The 15692-nt window shown below is 45.0% G+C and overlaps 1 protein-coding gene across 1 annotated transcript; it reads left to right on the top strand.

Annotated features, from left to right (window-relative positions):
• Positions 1–6422: 6422 nt before the first annotated feature.
• Positions 6423–15073, top strand: rpp40 (ribonuclease P/MRP 40 subunit; the record flags this gene model as incomplete). The annotated part of the gene is made up of 8 exons (XM_079243294.1): positions 6423–6539; positions 10763–10907; positions 11400–11468; positions 11802–11897; positions 13944–14066; positions 14177–14342; positions 14415–14549; positions 14628–15073. The coding sequence occupies 8 exons, from the start codon at positions 6423–6425 to the stop codon at positions 14824–14826; spliced, it is 1050 nt and encodes a 349-aa protein (XP_079099420.1). The 3' UTR covers positions 14827–15073.
• Between the last annotated feature and the right edge of the window lie 619 nt (positions 15074–15692).

Consider the following 15692-nt stretch of genomic DNA (forward strand, 5'->3'; position numbering starts at 1 on the left):
GAGTCGGCTTCGGAGCTAAGTTTGAAAGACTTAGCTCCAAAGCAGATTACTTGACTCCGAACTCAGCTGAACGCCGATTTGATGTCGTTCAAGGAAGACGTCAAACGAGAAATGAAAGGGGAGTTGACAGAATTCAGGCAACAGATAAACCAGCAGTTTGCTACTACAACGCTAACTCTCCAAGAGCACGACAAAAAACTCGAGGAGGTCGCCGCACGCATTGAAGAGCTGGAAAGCTGGTCCGCAGCGGCTAATGAAGCCCTCCAAGACACATTGAAAGAGCAGAGGGCATTGATTGACAAAGTAAATGACTTGGAATCAAGAGGACGGCGTAACAACCTCAGGATTTATGGGGTACAAGAGGACATGGAGGGCTCTTCTATGATTGCGTTTGTGGAGAAACTTCTGGCGAGCGAAAATCTGATCGAGGAGGGGATGGATGCTCAAATACAGCGTGCCCACTGCTCACTTGGGCCCAAAGGGCCCCTCAACGCCCCCCCAGATCAATCGTTGTTAACTTTCTTCAGTACAGAGTAAAGGAATCGATTCTCAGGAATGCATGGAAAAAGAAAATTCAGCTTGGGGACAGGATTTTGTCATTCGACCATGATTATGCATCAGATGTGATCCAGCTGCGGAAAGCATACAAGAAGGTCTTCGATTCCAGACGCCATATACCCGAATGCGCATCCACTGGGAAAGCGGCCCTCAAACGTACAACAGCGCGGAGGACGCCGAAAGAGAACTGCGCCAGAGAGGTTTTTTACCTGTCAACCACCCTGAAGAGGAAGCAGCCACGACCTCCGGACCTTCAGCGACCAGAAGACTGGAGCAGACCTCGCCATGGCAACGCGTGCACCGGCGCCGGGGGAAGGAGACAGCCATGCGGGCTCGGGAGCGCCTACTAGAGTTCCAGTGGAAGACCACCACTTAATCTGAGACAGCGAGTATACGGACACGGACGTGGGAAAACATAGGTACAAACGATGCTCCAAAGACACTATGTTTAACTGCATTAAGGTACTGATTAATATCTTAGTTCTGCTGTTTTAATACATGATTCATATAACCTGACTTGGGTAAGCTAAGACGCCAAGGTGGAATTGGTGGAAAAGCTCTGATAGGGTTATTCACTGATTCTGGGAGGGGGCCCTCTCGGGAAGAGAGGCCTTTCCCCTTACCTGTTGAGGATGAAAATGAGGGGATTTATAATGCCCCAGCTTGGGAGTCCCCTCAACTGTTTTTTTGTTGTATTACTACTCAAAGTTTAGTTCTATTACCGTTCTCAATTGCAATGTTTGTGTTAAAAGTTGAGAGTTACTTTATTTGTAAGATAAGCAACCAACTTAGTTTATTTCATTTTTTTTATGCAGTCAAACACTTAGAATAATGTCATTGAATGTCAACGGACTGGGTAATCCGGTTAAAAGGGCAAGGGTGATGAAGAAGATAAGAAAAGACAATGTACATGTTGTGATGCTTCAAGAAACACACATGGAGCCTCAGGAACATGAAAAACTTGCCAAATTTGGTTACAATGTCTTCTATAGTTCTTACTCACAAAGTCATAGGAGGGGGGTAGCAACACTCTTATAAAAAAAAATAAAATTTGAGGTTGTTAAAGAAGTAAAGGATAAAGAGGGTCGATTTTTTATATTGAAGGGTAAAGTTGAAAACCATCTGATGACACTAGTTAATATATATGCGCCACCTGAAAGTGATGGAGGATTTTACAAAGCATTATTTAACAATGTAACAGTTGAAGCAGAAGGGATCTGTATTTGTGGAGGGGACTGGAATGCAGTGTTAAATTTGAAATTAGATACTACAAGTAAAAACAGGAGCAAAAAAAATATTACGAAACTACTAAACATAACTTTGGAAGAAGTGGGCATGGTGGATGTGTGGAGGCGGCTTCACCCTACTGAGAGAGACTATACATATTACTCAGTGCCACATCTGGCACATTCAAGAATAGACTACTTTTTAATGAGACAGGAAGATTACTATAGGGTTAAAGAATGTAGGATTGGGGTCGCAGATGTTTCGGACCATAGTGCAATTTATTTACACATCAGTTTGGAGAATGATCCCAAAAGTACCCTATGGAGGCTAAACGTAGGCCTATTGAATAACCAATCAGTTGTTGGCTATGTTAAGCAGGAAATTAACACATTTGTAATAGACAATGATAATGGAGAAGTGGATCCATCAATATTATGGGACTCAATGAAAGCAGTCTTAAGGGGAAAATTGATAGCTAAGGCAACGCACCTTAAGAAAATAAAATTAGAAGCATATAAAAATTTGATTCAAGATTTAAAAGATAAAGAAAATAAATTCAAATTGAAAAAGGACCAAGAAACTCAAAAAGAAATCCAAGATTTAAAATTGCAACTTGAAAAATATTTGGACGATGAAGTAGAAAAAAAAGCCAGATATACAAAGCAGGCATATTATGAACTTGGCCCAAAGTCAACAAAGTTACTTGCTCGAAAATTACGTAAACAACAAGCAGACTCAACAATTGTTAAAATTAGGGATCCTACGGCGCAAAAATTACAGACAGAACCAAGAGAAATAGAAAAAACCTTTTATCAGTATTATAGCAACTTATATTCACTAGAAGGCGCTCCTGATAAAGACTCCATCAAACATTTTTAGACGAATTAGACCTTCCATGCATAGGAGAAGCACAAAACAACAGAATATTAGCTGAAATAACACCAGAAGAACTGGACAAAGCAATAAGTAGACTGAAGGCAAATAAAGCCCCTGGCAGTGATGGTTTCCCTGGTGAGTGGTATAGGACTTTCAAGGAAGAACTTAAGCCATCTCTTCTTAGGGCCTTAAACTATATTCATAAGGAAGGCAAAACCCCTCCATCATGGAAGGAAGCAATTATCTCCCTAATCCCCAAAGAAAATAAAGATAGAGAAAATTGTGGCAATTATAGGCCAATATCAATATTAAATGTGGATTACAAATTATACACATCCTTTATCTCTAAAAGATTTGAAACATTTATTTCAGACATCGTCGACGAAGACCAGACTGGCTTCATAGTTGGCAGGCAAACGCAAGATAACATTAGAAGAAGTTTACAAATCATTCACACTATAACTAACAAAAAACTTAAAGCAGCCTTGATTAGCCTTGATGCAGAAAAGGCCTTCGATCGAGTAAATTGGGATTTTTTATATCAAACATTAGAAAAATTTGGCCTTACAACTCAATCTATTCAGTGTATAAAAGCAACTTATACTAAGCCCACTGCTAGAATAAAAATGAATGGGTCACTTACAGAACGATTCAAACTCAGTAGAGGATGTAGACAAGGATGTGGACTAAGTCCCACCCTCTTTGCCTTATACATCGAACCGCTGGCTCAGGCGATACGACAGAAAGATGATTTAAAGGGCATTATAATTAACCATAGAGAACAAAAGATTGGACTATTCGCAGACGACGTGTTGTTATATCTTGAGGATATCAACACATCTTTACCTAAACTAATGAACCTTCTAGAAATGTATAACACCCATGCAGGACACAAGCTGAATATATCTAAAACCCAAATATTAATTTTCAACCACTCACCCTCAAATGACATCACTCTTAAATATAATATAAAGTGGAACGCCAACAAAATGCAATATCTAGGTGTATACCTGTCTAAAGATCCACTACTTTTATACGACTTTAACTACAAACCAATTGATCAAAGTATTAGAACGGATATTCAAAGATGGTCCACCTATCCACTCGACTTAAGCAATAGAATAAACGTGGTGAAAATGAGCATTCTCCCCAGGCTTCTTTACTTGTTCCTATCCCTCCCGATAAATATACCACCTAAACAATTTACAGAATGGGATAAGTTGATATCAAAATTTATTTGGGATGGTAAGAGGGCCAGGGTTAAATACGCAACACTACAGTTGCCAAAGGATAGAGGGGGCATGAACCTCCCTAACCTGAAAATGTACTTTTATGCAGCACAACTGAGGTATTTGTGCTGCTGGTGCGATCCTGGCTATCTAGCAAAATAGAAAGAGATTGAGGCATGCATTCCGGGACATAACATCCAAACAATTATAGGTGAAGATTCTATACCAATTAATTTGAAAGATATACTAAGTCCAATTACACAATTCACTTTAGAAATTTGGTTTAGTGTAAAATATTTAAATGGACAGCGTACGACAAGGATTTTAAACCAGGAATGTATGACTCAACCTTCAGGTATTGGCACTATAAGGGTGTTACAGCGTTTTGCATTTTGATTAATAATGGTGAGATGAGGAGTTTTCAATATTTGAAGGACAAATTTGGTCTCGATAATCAGGATTTATTTCGGTATTTACAACTAAGAGAATATTATAACAAAGAAATTAAAGTAAAAGGAAGTGTATCTCATGTAGTTTTAGAGACAATATGCGATGCGTACCAACAAAAAACACGTAAAATTATATCTAAGCTTTATTTGAGCTTAATGTCCTGTCAAAAACGTACAACTCTGTATATCAAGGAAAAATGGGAGAAGGAATCACTTACTACAATTTCTGATGAGGTATGGCATAAAATCTGTGAGCTATCTCAGTCTTCTACAAATTCTTTAAAATGGAGAAAGTTTAATTGGAAAAACTTTATGCGGTTCTTTATTACGCCATCTATTAAAAGTAAACAATTATCCTGTCAGCAAATGTGTTGGAGGCAGTGTGGCACTATAGGTGCTAATCATACTCATAACTTCTGGGATTGTTCACAGATTAAATTGTTTTGGACATCTGTCCACGTAACTTTGTGCGAGATGTTAAAATACCCCATTCCTTTGACATTCATTACATTGTATCTTGGCTATCTTTCTGATGTTGTAAATAAGGATGACCAGTATTTAGTAAAAATATTATTGACAGCCGCAAGAAAAGCAATAACACGGCGATGGCTAAAACCTGAACCGCCCAGCCATACTCAGTGGATGGAGGTCGTTCAGGAGATTTTCACCACGGAGAAAAGGACTTATGTCTTGAGACTTAAAGAGGGTGAATTTCATGAAAAATGGGACAAATGGATTGCCTACAAAATTTCAAAGAACACATTTTAAAAAGAAAAAAAAGAGGGGGAGAAAAAGAAAAGAGAAAAGAAGGGAAAGGGAAAAAGAAAAAGAAAAAAGGAGAAAAGGAAGAAAAAAAGGGGAAAGAAGGAAGGAAAGAAAACAAGGGAAGAAAAGAAAGGGAAGGAAAAGGGAAAAAGAAAAAGAAAAAAGGAGAAAAGGAAGAAAAAAAGGGGAAAGAAGGAAGGAAAGAAAAAAAGGGAAGAAAAGAAAGGGAAGGAGAAGGGAAAAAAGGAAAAAGAGAAAAGGAGAAAAAGGGAGAAAAAGGGGAAAGAAGGAAGGAAAGAAAACAAGGGAAGAAAAGAAAGGGAAGGAAAAGGGAGAAGGGAAAAAGAGAAAAGGAGAAAAAGGGAGAAAAAGGGGAAAGAAGGAAGGAAAGAAAACAAGGGAAGAAAAGAAAGGGAAGGAAAAGGGAGAAGGGAAAAAGAGAAAAGGAGAAAAAGGGAGAAAAAGGGGAAAGAAGGAAGGAAAGAAAACAAGGGAAGAAAAGAAAGGGAAGGAAAAGGGAGAAGGGAAAAAGAGAAAAAAAGAGGAAAAGAAGGAGAATGGAAGAAAAAAGGGAGAAAAATGCATGGGTGCCGATTCGATTTATTGCTATTTTTCGTATATACCTGTATATTCGCATACTGGTTGCTGTCTTTTCCTTTTTTTTTTTGTTGCTCTCACTTTGTGTGTTTGTTCTTCTTTTAATGTTGTGTTATTTTACACAATGTAAATCTATGCATCGAAGGGGCACTGGTTTGCCTTCTGTATATGTTTATATTTTATTTCTAAAAAAATTAATAAAGACTTAAGTGGGAAAAAAAAAAAAAAGAAAAAGGAATATGGAAGCAAGATGTAAAGAAGGAACTTTGACCTCAGGGGCCTTGTGTGGGTCCCCAGGATCTGAGGCTCTGATGTGGACCAAAGAAGCAGATTCTGGTCCACCTGAAAGCCAGGAGTCTGGGTCAGGCAACTGGAACGCACCATGCAGGGATCCCTAATCCTGGTCCCGGAGGACCGGTGTCCTGCAGGTTTTCCTGGTGTCCCTGCTGCAACACACCTGATTCACATCAGTGTGTGTTTAGCAGACGTGTGCAGAGCTCGTCTGCGTCCGTTGTGTTCAGCAGAAACACTTGGAAAAGCTGCAGAAAACCGGTCCTCCAGGACCAGGACCAGGATTAGGGATCCCTGCCCTAAAGGCAAAAAGTTACAGAAAAATGAAAAGTTTCCGTTTTTGTTTCCGGATATTTTAAGTTGAAAATCCGCACCGGAAGCGCGACCAGAGTTTCCTGTTTGTATGACGGCGTGGTCCAGATCTGAAACGATGTCCCAAACCCTGAACCAGACCCCCCGGAACCTTATGGTTTGTGAACAGTCCAGTTTCCAGGACCCGCAGAACCGAGTCAGCGCATGCGTGGAGCAGCGGAGTTTCAACTACAAGGTGGGTCACGTGACGAACGCGCACGCGGACAGAAGATCAACTGATGAAAACTTTCTAGATGAACTGAACCGCACCAGACTCCAGTTTCGATCCAGCCGCTAGAACTCGACCTGATATGTATCCAAACGACTTCAGAGGTTCTGGTCGAGTATGACTTAGACCTGATCCAGAACCAGGTCTACATAATTCAGATCCTACAACAGCTGAACTCAGCTGGATCACCTGAACCTGAACCCAGCTGGTTTACCACGAACCCAGCTGGTTCACCTGAACCCAACTGGTTTACTATAAACCCAACTGGTTCACCTGAACCCAACTGGTTTACTATGAACCCAACTGGTTCACCATGAACCCAACTGGTTCACCTGAACCTGAACCCAACTTGTTCACCTGAACCTGAACCCAGCTGGTTTACCTGAACCCAACTGGTTTACCTGAACCCAACTGGTTCACCTGAACCTGAACCCAGCTGGTTTACCTGAACCCAACTGGTTTACCTGAACCCAACTGGTTCACCTGAACCTGAACCCAGCTGGTTTACTATGAACCCAACTGGTTCACCTGAACCTGAACCGTGCTGGTTTACCTGAACCCAACTGGTTTACCTGAACCCAACTGGTTCACTATGAACCTGAACCCAGGTGGTTCTGAACCTGAACCTTGCTGGTTTACCTGAACCCAACTGGTTCACCTGAACCTGAACCTTGCTGGTTTACCTGAACCCAACTCGTTCACCTGAACCCAACTGGTTTACTATGAGCCCAACTGGTTCACATTAACCCAACTGGTTTACTATGAACCCAACTGGTTCACCTGAACCTGAACCCAACTGGTTCACATTAACCCAACTGGTTTACTATGAACCCAACTGGTTTACCTGAACCCAACTGGTTCACTATGAACCTGAACCCAGCTGGTTTACCACAAACCCAACTGGTTCACCTGAACCTGAACCTTGCTGGTTTACCTGAACCCAACTGGTTCACCTGAACCTTGCTGGTTTACCTGAACCCAACTGGTTCACCTGAACCCAACTGGTTTACTATGAGCCCAACTGGTTCACATTAACCCAACTGGTTTACTATGAACCCAACTGGTTCACCTGAACCTGAACCCAGCTGGTTTACCTGAACCCAGCTGGTTTACCTGAACCCAGCTGGTTTACCTGAACCCAACTGGTTCACCATGAACCCAACTGGTTTACTATGAACCTGAACCCAACTGGTTCATCTGAACCCAACTGGTTCACTATGAACCTGAACCCAGCTGGCTTACCACAAACCCAACTGGTTCACCTGGACCTGAACCCAGCTGGTTTACTATGAACCCAACTGGTTTACTATGAACCCAACTAGTTCACCTGAACCTGAACCCAACTGGTTCACCATGAACCCAACTGGTTCACCTTAACCTGAACCCAGCTGGTTTACCATGAACCTAACTGGTTCACCTCAACCCAGCTGGTTTACTATGAACCCAACTGGTTTACTATGAACCCAACTAGTTCACCTGAACCTGAACCCAGCTGGTTTACCACGAACCCAACTGGTTCACCTGAACCCAACTGGTATACTATAAACCCAACTGGTTCACCTTAACCCAACTGGTTTACTATGAACCCAACTGGTTCACCTTAACCCAACTGGTTTACTATGAACCCAACTGGTTCACCTAAACCTGAACCCAGCTGGTTCACCTGAACCCAGCTGGTTTACTATGAACCCAGCTGGTTTACTATGAACCCAACTGGTTCACCTGAACCTGAACCCTGCTGGTTTACTATGAACCCAACTGGTTCACCTGAACCTGAACCCTGCTGGTTTATCATGAACACAACTGGTTCACCTGAACCTGAACCCAGCTGGTTTACTATGAACCCAACTGGTTCACCTGAACCTGAACCCAACTGGTTTACTATGAACCCAACTAGTTCACCTGAACCTGAACCCAGCTGGTTTACCACGAACTCAACTGGTTCACCTGAACCCAACTGGTATACTATAAACCCAACTGGTTCACCTTAACCCAACTGGTTTACTATGAACCCAACTGGTTCACCTAAACCTGAACCCAGCTGGTTCACCTGAACCCAGCTGGTTTACTATGAACCCAGCTGGTTTACTATGAACCCAACTGGTTCACCTGAACCTGAACCCTGCTGGTTTACTATGAACCTAACTGGTTCACCTGAACCTGAACCCTGCTGGTTTATCATGAACACAACTGGTTCACCTGAACCTGAACCCAGCTGGTTTACTATGAACCCAACTGGTTCACCTGAACCTGAACCCTGCTGGTTTATCATGTACCCAACTGGTTCACCTGAACCTGAACCCAGCTGGTTCACCTGAACCCAACTGGTTTACTATGAACCCAACTGGTTCACCTAAACCTGAACCCAGCTGGTTCACCTGAACCCAGCTGGTTTACTATGAACCCAGCTGGTTTACTATGAACCCAACTGGTTCACCTGAACCTGAACCCTGCTGGTTTACTATGAACCCAACTGGTTCACCTGAACCTGAACCCTGCTGGTTTATCATGAACCCAACTGGTTCACCTGAACCTGAACCCTGCTGGTTTATCATGTACCCAACTGGTTCACCTGAACCTGAACCCAGCTGGTTCACCTGAACCCGAACCCAGCTGGTTTACTATGAACCCAACTGGTTCACCTGAACCTGAACCCTGCTGGTTTATCATGTACCCAACTGGTTCACCTGAACCTGAACCCAGCTGGTTCACCTGAACCTGAACCCTGCTGGTTTACTATGAACCCAACTGGTTCACCTGAACCTGAACCCTGCTGGTTTATCATGAACACAACTGGTTCACCTGAACCTGAACCCTGCTGGTTTATCATGAACCCAACTGGTTCACGTGAACCTGAACCCAGCTGGTTCACCTGAACCCGAACCCAGCTGGTTCACCATGAACCCAACTGGTTCACCTTAACCTGACCCCAGCTGGTTTACCATGAACCTAACTGGTTCACCTCAACCCAGCTGGTTTACTATGAACCCAACTGGTTTACTATGAACCCAACTAGTTCACCTGAACCTGAACCCAGCTGGTTTACCACGAACCCAACTGGTTCACCTGAACCCAACTGGTATACTATAAACCCAACTGGTTCACCTTAACCCAACTGGTTTACTATGAACCCAACTGGTTCACCTTAACCCAACTGGTTTACTATGAACCCAACTGGTTCACCTAAACCTGAACCCAGCTGGTTTACTATGAACCCAACTGGTTCACCTGAACCTGAACCCTGCTGGTTTACTATGAACCCAACTGGTTCACCTGAACCTGAACCCTGCTGGTTTATCATGAACACAACTGGTTCACCTGAACCTGAACCCAGCTGGTTTACTATGAACCCAACTGGTTCACCTGAACCTGAACCCTGCTGGTTTACTATGAACCCAACTGGTTCACCTGAACCTGAACCCTGCTGGTTTACTATGAACCCAACTGGTTCACCTGAACCTGAACCCTGCTGGTTTATCATGAACACAACTGGTTCACCTGAACCTGAACCCTGCTGGTTTATCATGAACACAACTGGTTCACCTGAACCTGAACCCAGCTGGTTTACTATGAACCCAACTGGTTCACCTGAACCTGAACCCTGCTGGTTTATCATGTACCCAACTGGTTCACCTGAACCTGAACCCAGCTGGTTCACCTGAACCCGAACCCAGCTGGTTTACTATGAACCCAACTGGTTCACCTGAACCTGAACCCTGCTGGTTTATCATGAACACAACTGGTTCACCTGAACCTGAACCCTGCTGGTTTATCATGAACCCAACTGGTTCACGTGAACCTGAACCCAGCTGGTTCACCTGAACCCGAACCCAGCTGGTTTACCATAAACCCAACTGGTTCACCTGAACCAGGCTGGTGTACTGGAACCTGAGGAAGTGGTGTAAGAAAAAGAGATGTGTTCATCATCAGTCCACAAGGCCTCCTCAGTGACCTGGTTACCATGGTAACGTAACCCCCACCAGAGCTCTGCCATCGCTGACAGGGCTGCAGACAGCACGGTAGTACCATGTTTATGGTAAACATGTTTCCATGTAAACCAGTTGTTAAAAGAATATTTATGGTAAACAATAACAAAAGATGTCTTCATAGTGTGTTTACAAACAAGGACACTTTATTCACATCTCTGTTCTGATTGATTTTATTTGACCCGGAGTGTCTCACCTGTGCAGGTATCTGTGCTCCTACCTGACCTTAGATCCACCCCCCCCCACCTGGACTCAGTGTTGAACAGTTTCAGCAGTTTCTACCTGATCAGAAAGCTTCCTATTTATGAACTTCTAGACCAGGACTTCCTGAAGGCTGCTGTTTACCAAGGTAAGCACACCTGAGACGCACCTGAGACACACATAGGACACACCTGAGACGCACCTGAGACACACACATAGGACACATCTGAGATGCACCTGAGATGCACCTGAGACACATTTAAGACACACCTGAGACACATCATCCTGGGTGGAAGAGGACAAAGGGATGGTGGTGGTCTTACTTTCTATCAGCTGCTTTAAGAGGAACTTTTATTTTGAAACGTGAAACACCTGAACAGGATGTGGATACTAAACGTTGCTGACTGAGGGTCAAGCAGAAGTTCTGAGAGAGCATGAAGAACCGGCAGCCTGGGTGGCCAGAAGGGAGTCTCGGACGCCTCTTTGTCCAAGACGCCTCGGACCACAGCACCATGTTTTAGGACTAATCCAGACTAATCCACCGTTTGCCACAGGAAGGAAACTGGCCTGAAGATCTGTATGGGTACCCAGCACAGGTGATGCCCACCTGATGCATACCTGTCCTGTCTGTGTCCTCCAGGTAGCGTGTATGGTCTGTCCTACAGGACTCATATTGATGAAGACAACTGCGTTGCTTTGATGCCAAACGGTAAGAACTGCCTGAAGTGACATCACTTCCTGTTTGTTTTTTGAAATAACACATCCATCACTTCTCTTTACCTGCAGGTCACCTGACCCTGCCTTCCGTTTACCTGCAGGTCACCTGACCCTGCCTTCCGTTTACCTGCAGGTCACCTGACCCTGCCTTCCGTTTACCTGCAGGTCACCTGACCCTGCCTTCCGTTTACCTGCAGGTCACCTGACCCTGCCTTCCGTTTACCTGCAGGTCACCTGACCCTGCCTTCCGTTTACCTGCAGGTCACCTGACCCTGCCTTCCGTTTACCTGCAGGTCACCTGACTCTGCCTTCCGTTTACCTGCAGGTCACCTGACCCTGTCCCTGGACAAGGACTCCTTTGAGTTGTTTGGTTTTGAGGGAAAAGCATCCAGATTCAGCAACAGACGGAGCAGCAGATTCGGTTTGTCTTCACATCTGATCATCAATTGTTCTGTCCTGCTAGTTGGGTTCAAAAGGATCCTGCTGGTTTTTGTTTTGTCTCGTTAACTCTATCGTATTGAGTTTATCATATCCTTAGCCCCGTATCGTATTGAGTAGATTGTATCGTTAGCCCCGTATCGTATTGAGTAGATTGTATCGTTAGCCCCGTATCGTATTGAGTAGATTGTATCGTTAGCCCCGTATCGTATTGAGTAGATTGTATCGTTAGCCCTGTATCTTATTGAGTAGATTGTATCGTTAGCCCTGTATCTTATTGAGTAGATTGTATCGTTAGCCCTGTATCTTATTGAGTAGATTGTATCGTTAGCCCTGTATCTTATTGAGTTTATCGTATCGTTAGCCCTGTATCTTATTGAGTAGATTGTATCGTTAGCCCTGTATCTTATTGAGTTTATCGTATCGTTAGCCCCGTATCGTATTGAGTAGATTGTATCGTTAGCCCCGTATCGTATTGAGTAGATTGTATCGTTAGCCCCGTATCGTATTGAGTATGTCGTATCGTTAGCCCTGTATCGTATTGAGTATATCGTATGGTTAGTCCTGTATCGTATTGAGTATATCGTATGGTTAGTCCTGTATTGTATTGAGTATATCGTATGGTTAGTCCTGTATTGTATTGAGTATATCGTATGGTTAGTCCTGTATTGTATTGAGTATATCGTATGGTTAGTCCTGTATTGTATTAAGTATATCTTATTGTAAGCCCTTTGACGTATTATTGAGAATATTGTGTCGTAATCCCTGTATTGTATTATTGAGTATATTGTATCGTTAGCCCTGTATCGTATTATTGAGTATATCGTGTCATTAGCCCTGTATTGTATTAAGTACATCGTATTATTAGCCATGTATCATACTGAGTACATCGTATTGTTAGCCCTTATCGTATTATTGAGTACATCGTATTATTAGCCCTGTATCGTATTATTGAGTATATTGCATTGTTAGCCCTGTATCGTTTTTTTTGTTTTTGTTTTTTTTTTTTTGTGTCCAGCATTTAGGCAGCAGAATGATGGTCTGGATGTTCTGCTGAGCAAATTTTCTTTGCCAAGGGAAGCTTTATAGATATAATGATCCCCTTGACTTTCTGAATTTTTATTTTATTTCTATATTTATTTTGTATTATTTCTAAAATTGTAGAGTTTGTACTGCTGGACCAGAGAGGACAGACAAAAGACAGAAAGAAAGAAAAGAAAACACCTCATAGGAAAAGTGAAAGAGATAAAGGGAGAGGAAAGGAAAAAAAACAACAAAATAACCTAAAAACAAAAAGAAAAAACTACCTACAGATACATACATATACACGTATACACACATATGTATACATATATAAACACACATCTATGCACACACCCACATACATACGTACAAACATATACGCACTTGCCAGTATTAACACATATACATACACATACAAGCCAACTTTAGATCATAGTAACTAAACTATGAATGTAAAAAGTTAAATATAAATGAGAAACAAACAGAAATGAGAAAACCAGCTGCTGTTAGTGAATAAACCTGCAGACGACTCGGTGACTGTGTCACATGCAGAACATGCAGAGTGGAACGTGTTCAGAGAAGATCATGCCAGTGTGACCCCTCCCACACAAAGGCAAGAGGCACGCCAGGAGGACCCCCGAGACCCGGGCCATCGGCAGCCATCCCCAGGCGCAGACCCCAACCCCTCTACCCTAACATTCATTCACCACTTCATCCATTGGCTCATGCACGTCCTCATCTTTCCTTCCCAACGTGTCCCCTGTGAGATACCCCTGGGGGGGGCAGGGGATAGGAGGGCCCCGATCAGGGCCCCACAACGCCCCCCCACCCCCGCCAACGCCCCCCCACTACCCCACACATGCAGCCCATCCAGCACCACCCAGGGCCAGCAGCAGTCCCACCCCCGCCAGGCCAGCCCAGTATTATTAACTGGAAATTGACCCATATTGTATTTGGGACTGAGTGTAATATTTCATTCCACCCCTGATGTGGACATCTCTTGCAGTTGTGTCTGTGGATCTAAAGCACGCCAACATGGCTCCTGGTGGGCGGAGCTACCGGAGGCTCCTCACAGGTCTGAAGTCCCGCCTTCAGCTGCAGACAGACTTCCTGCTTTCACATCACCCAGGTGAGTGACATCATCACCCAGGTGAGTGACATCATCACCCAGGTGAGTGACATCATCACCCAGGTGAGTGACATCGTCAGCCTTCCATTGCATCCACCTCTGTCCCTCAGGTGGCGGAGCCTCTCTGCAGCCCCTCCTGTCCCGCTGTGATTGGTCAGAGCTCAGACCTGAGGTTAGTTGTCGCCACCTGACCGACCTGTGTAGCCCCACCCCACGGTCATGTGACCCTCACAGCTTCATGGAGTGGCTGGGAGCAGTGGACGCCGGCGCTTGCAGGTGAGACGACCTTGTCACCACATAGCCACCGTGTCATGTGACCACTTACGTCTCGTTCTTCCGTGGTTTCAGTGAAAACTCGTCCAGCAGCTTCCTGTCCTCTCTGGTCTGTCCTGAACCCAGCGGGACGCCGAGCCAGGCTCTGAGCGCCTCCGTCTGCGGTCTGCTGCTGCCGCAGGACGTCCACCGCCTCATCCAACAGCTCAGGTCAGAGGACGCCGCAGACGAAGGTCACATGACGAAATGAGCCAAAAATGTGACCAGATGCATGTTACTCCCCGACAGGTGTCACCTAGAGACGGCTGGACCTGAATCCTGGGTCTCCTTGACGGTCCATGGCTTCGCAGACAGTCCCGTGTCCTGGGGGGGAAACGAGCACGGCTTCTTGAAAGGAGGGGACAACTTCTACAACCTGCTGATGTTCCAGGACAACACCTACCACCTTCACCTGGCGACAGGAGCACATGACACCTGTCCTCCATGAGACACCTGTCCCCCACGAGACACCTGTCCCCCAAGAGACACCTGTCCCCCAAGAGACACCTGTCCTCCACAAGACACCTGTCCCCCACAAGACACCTGTCCCCCAAGAGACACCTGTCCCCCAAGAGACACCTGTCCCCCAAGAGACACCTGTCCTCCATGAGACACCTGTCCTCCACGAGACACCTGTCCTCCACGAGACACCTGTCCCCCAAGAGACACCTGTCCTCCACAAGACACCTGTCCTCCACAAGACACCTGTCCCCCAAGAGACACCTGTCCCCCAAGAGACACCTGTCCTCCAAGAGACACCTGTCCTCCACAAGACACCTGTCCCCCAAGAGACACCTGTCCCCCAAGAGACACCTGTCCTCCACGAGACACCTGTCCCCCAAGAGACACCTGTCCTCCACGAGACACCTGTCCCCCAAGAGACACCTGTCCTCCACGAGACACCTGTCCCCCAAGAGACACCTGTCCTCCACAAGACACCTGTCCCCCAAGAGACACCTGTCCCCCAAGAGACACCTGTCCCCCACGAGACACCTGTCCTCCACGAGACACCTGTCCTCCACGAGACACCTGTCCCCCAAGAGACACCTGTCCTCCACGAGACACCTGTCCTCCACGAGACACCTGTCCTCCACAAGACACCTGTCCTCCACAAGACACCTGTCCCCCAAGAGACACCTGTCCTCCACGAGACACCTGTCCTCCACGAGACACCTGTCCTCCACAAGACACCTGTCCTCCACAAGACACCTGTCCCCCAAGAGACACCTGTCCTCCACAAGACACCTGTCCTCCACGAGACACCTGTCCCCTTGTTGGGTCCTCTTGTCTGTTTTAAAGAGTCCCATAACTTTG

The sequence above is a fragment of the Telmatherina bonti genome (genome assembly GCF_933228915.1).
Source record: "Telmatherina bonti genome assembly, chromosome: 7".
Taxonomy (NCBI): domain Eukaryota; kingdom Metazoa; phylum Chordata; class Actinopteri; order Atheriniformes; family Telmatherinidae; genus Telmatherina; species Telmatherina bonti.